The sequence below is a fragment of the Austrofundulus limnaeus genome, unplaced genomic scaffold (genome assembly GCF_001266775.1).
Source record: "Austrofundulus limnaeus strain Quisiro unplaced genomic scaffold, Austrofundulus_limnaeus-1.0 Scaffold883, whole genome shotgun sequence".
NCBI lineage: Eukaryota > Metazoa > Chordata > Actinopteri > Cyprinodontiformes > Rivulidae > Austrofundulus > Austrofundulus limnaeus.
Window position 1 is genome coordinate 44,932 of NW_013953285.1, and position 2,722 is coordinate 47,653.

General features: G+C 39.2%; 1 protein-coding gene across 1 annotated transcript in view; it reads left to right on the forward strand.

Moving 5' to 3' along the window:
• ciao2a (cytosolic iron-sulfur assembly component 2A) overlaps positions 1-2,722 on the forward strand; it is a gene marked incomplete at its 5' end in the record, with an annotated part of 6,452 nt that overhangs the window by 1,719 nt on the left and 2,011 nt on the right. The window contains 3 exon segments of the mRNA XM_014029319.1: positions 517-681; positions 912-961; positions 1,918-1,963. Of these exon segments, the coding sequence (XP_013884773.1) occupies positions 517-681; positions 912-961; positions 1,918-1,963 (261 nt within the window).

Sequence of the window (2,722 nt, forward strand, 5' to 3'; positions counted from 1 at the left end):
TGTGTGTGGAGAGAGAGCAGCTAGCACCTCTCCCCACCCGAGGCTGAAGGTCAACAGACGATCATGCTAAGCTTGCTAACTGTTCCACCCTCTGACTGCTGCAGGGGCGTGTCTTAGGTTTTTATATGAGAGCACAGCCGCTGTGACGAAACCGTGGAGAAGACACGTCACCGTGGAGAGCTGTTAACCAATATGCAAATTAGCCTGCAGTACCACTGCTCTACCCATATGAGCAGCAAAAACACGTTTTTTACACCAAATATTACAGATTTGGACAAACACACACAAAAACATCAAAATCAGCACTGAAACAGTACTATATAACATTTTAGACACATTCTAGGCAGTTTATCAGCTAAAAAAAGTTAATTTTGGGGTAAGTTACTCTTTAAATAAAACAATTATAGTTTTCTGTAAAGCTCCGTTAACAACCAGCTTCTTCTGTTAAAGTCTTTATTCTGTTCACCTACTTTTTAACACGTGGGATCTGAACCCTGACCTCTGCCCTCTTGACAGATGTCATTCGGACCATCCGAGACCCGGAGAAGCCCAACACCCTGGAGGAGCTGGACGTGGTGACGGAGAAATGTGTGGAGGTCCAGGAGCTCAAAGAGGACGAATACCTGATTATAATCAAGTTCTCTCCCACCGTCCCTCACTGCTCTTTGGCTACTCTGATTGGTGAGTCCCCTCAGCCCACTGCAGCAGGTCCAGCTTCTGAACCAGGACTTCTGTTTAAATCTTGGATGCACTCTATGTGTATATGTGTTAGCTCTGTTAGCTTGTAGATAGAGATTTCAGGTGACTGTAATTAAACGGGTCACATTAATGTGAATTTTCTGCTCTGTGTTTATAAAGTCCTTCCTGCAGCAGCTACGTCTGATCTGACAGCCATGTTTTGTGTTTTTCAGGTCTGTGCTTACAGGTGAAGCTGCAGCGCTGTTTGCCTTTTAAACATAAGGTGAGAATGTTGCCACCATGCCATGGCAGCTATGTTTGACACTCAGCTGGTATTTAACATTTTTATTCTAAAACTGGATCACAGTGAGAATCATTTCACGTTTTCACACTTTGGTAAATGAAAAACTAAACTTTAAAACTGTAAATGCAGTTAAGTCAGTGGTTCTGGAGCTCTGGTCTTTCTGGGTTTTATGAACTAACTGCACTTTAGGATGTAATTAAAATAACGCATCACAAGTTTTCAAATTAAATCCACTTTATTTGCATGCTTTAAACAACCGAAGTGTTGTACACAAAAACAACAAAACTATAAAACTTTAATTGAACAAAAACAATCCAATCAAATAAAAACTAAAAAATAAACTCAGGATCTCACAGAAATACTTTTTGTTTCTGACCTTGACGGGCTCAGAACTGATCAGTCACCGCTGTTTTATCTCTGCGTTCTGCTGCCTGTGTGGGGTCCCTGTAGCTCAGGTGGTCCTACATCCAGGATTGAGTTGGACTACCCAACATATGTGGCCCAACGTGGACGAAGACCAGCCTCTCCTGGACCTTTATCACATGTGATGTCAGGGTCACTTAAGGTCATATCAAGGATCACGGAACAATGAGTCGACTTGTTGGAAACAGGAAGCAGACAGGCTGTCTTCCAGATGACCAGGGCTCTCTCTGTACTCAGACCCAGGTTGTGGAGGGGCTGAAGGACAGGACACCATAAGGACCTACAGTCTGCAGCTGGTGGGCTCCCTGCTGTCTCCTGACCGGACCTGTAGAGACCCTCATTCAGGTGGAAGAATTGAGTTCCACTATGAGGGGAAGGAGGGCTCTGTTACTTTAATCTTCACCTCCTAACATGTGTCAAGCTGAAATTTAAATTTGTCTTTAGATTTTTTTTTATTTCTTGCAGAAAAAGGAGAGTAACAAATATTAACCTATTTTTCTGTTTCCCTGAAGTTGGAGATCTACATTTCTGAAGGAACCCACTCTACTGAAGAAGACAGTATGTATAACTTTATATATAGTTTAGTTATTGACTGTAAAACTAAAACCATTACTTACTGAGAGGTAAAGAGGGTATTTTTAAAGACAAAAACCTGAGTGCAGTTGCACACTGTTCTTATTAAATCACAATGTACTGATGTTATGCTAAATATTTGCATTTTAGCTTTAGCTTCTGACAATTGTATGATTATTTGGCTTTTTATCATTAGCGGAACTATAAGAGATGTTAGTGAAATTTATTAAGTTGTGCTCACCATTGACTCTAGTTAATTAACAGGTTGTTTATAACCGTGGTTATTAAAATGATTGTTTATAACTCCCGTTAATAGATTGTTTAAAATTCCTGTTAATAAATAAGTTGTTAATAACTCCTGTTAATTAACTGGTTGTTTGTTACTCCTGGTAATGAACAAGTTGTTTATAACTCCTGTTAATTAACAGGCTGTTTATAACTCCCATTAATTAACAAGTTGTCTGTAATTCCTGTTAATAAACTGGTTGTAACCGTTATAACTCCGGTAATAAACAGGTTGTTTATAACTCCTTTTAATCAACAGTTATTTATAACTGTGGTTATTAAACAGGCTGTTTGCAACTCCCATTAAGTAACAAGTTGTCTGTAACTCCTGTTAATAAACTGGTTATAACCATTATGATTCCGGTAATAAACTAGTTGTTTATAACTCCTGTTAATTAACAGGTTGCTAATAACTGTGGTTAATAAACTAGTTGTTTATAACTCCTGTTAATTAACAGG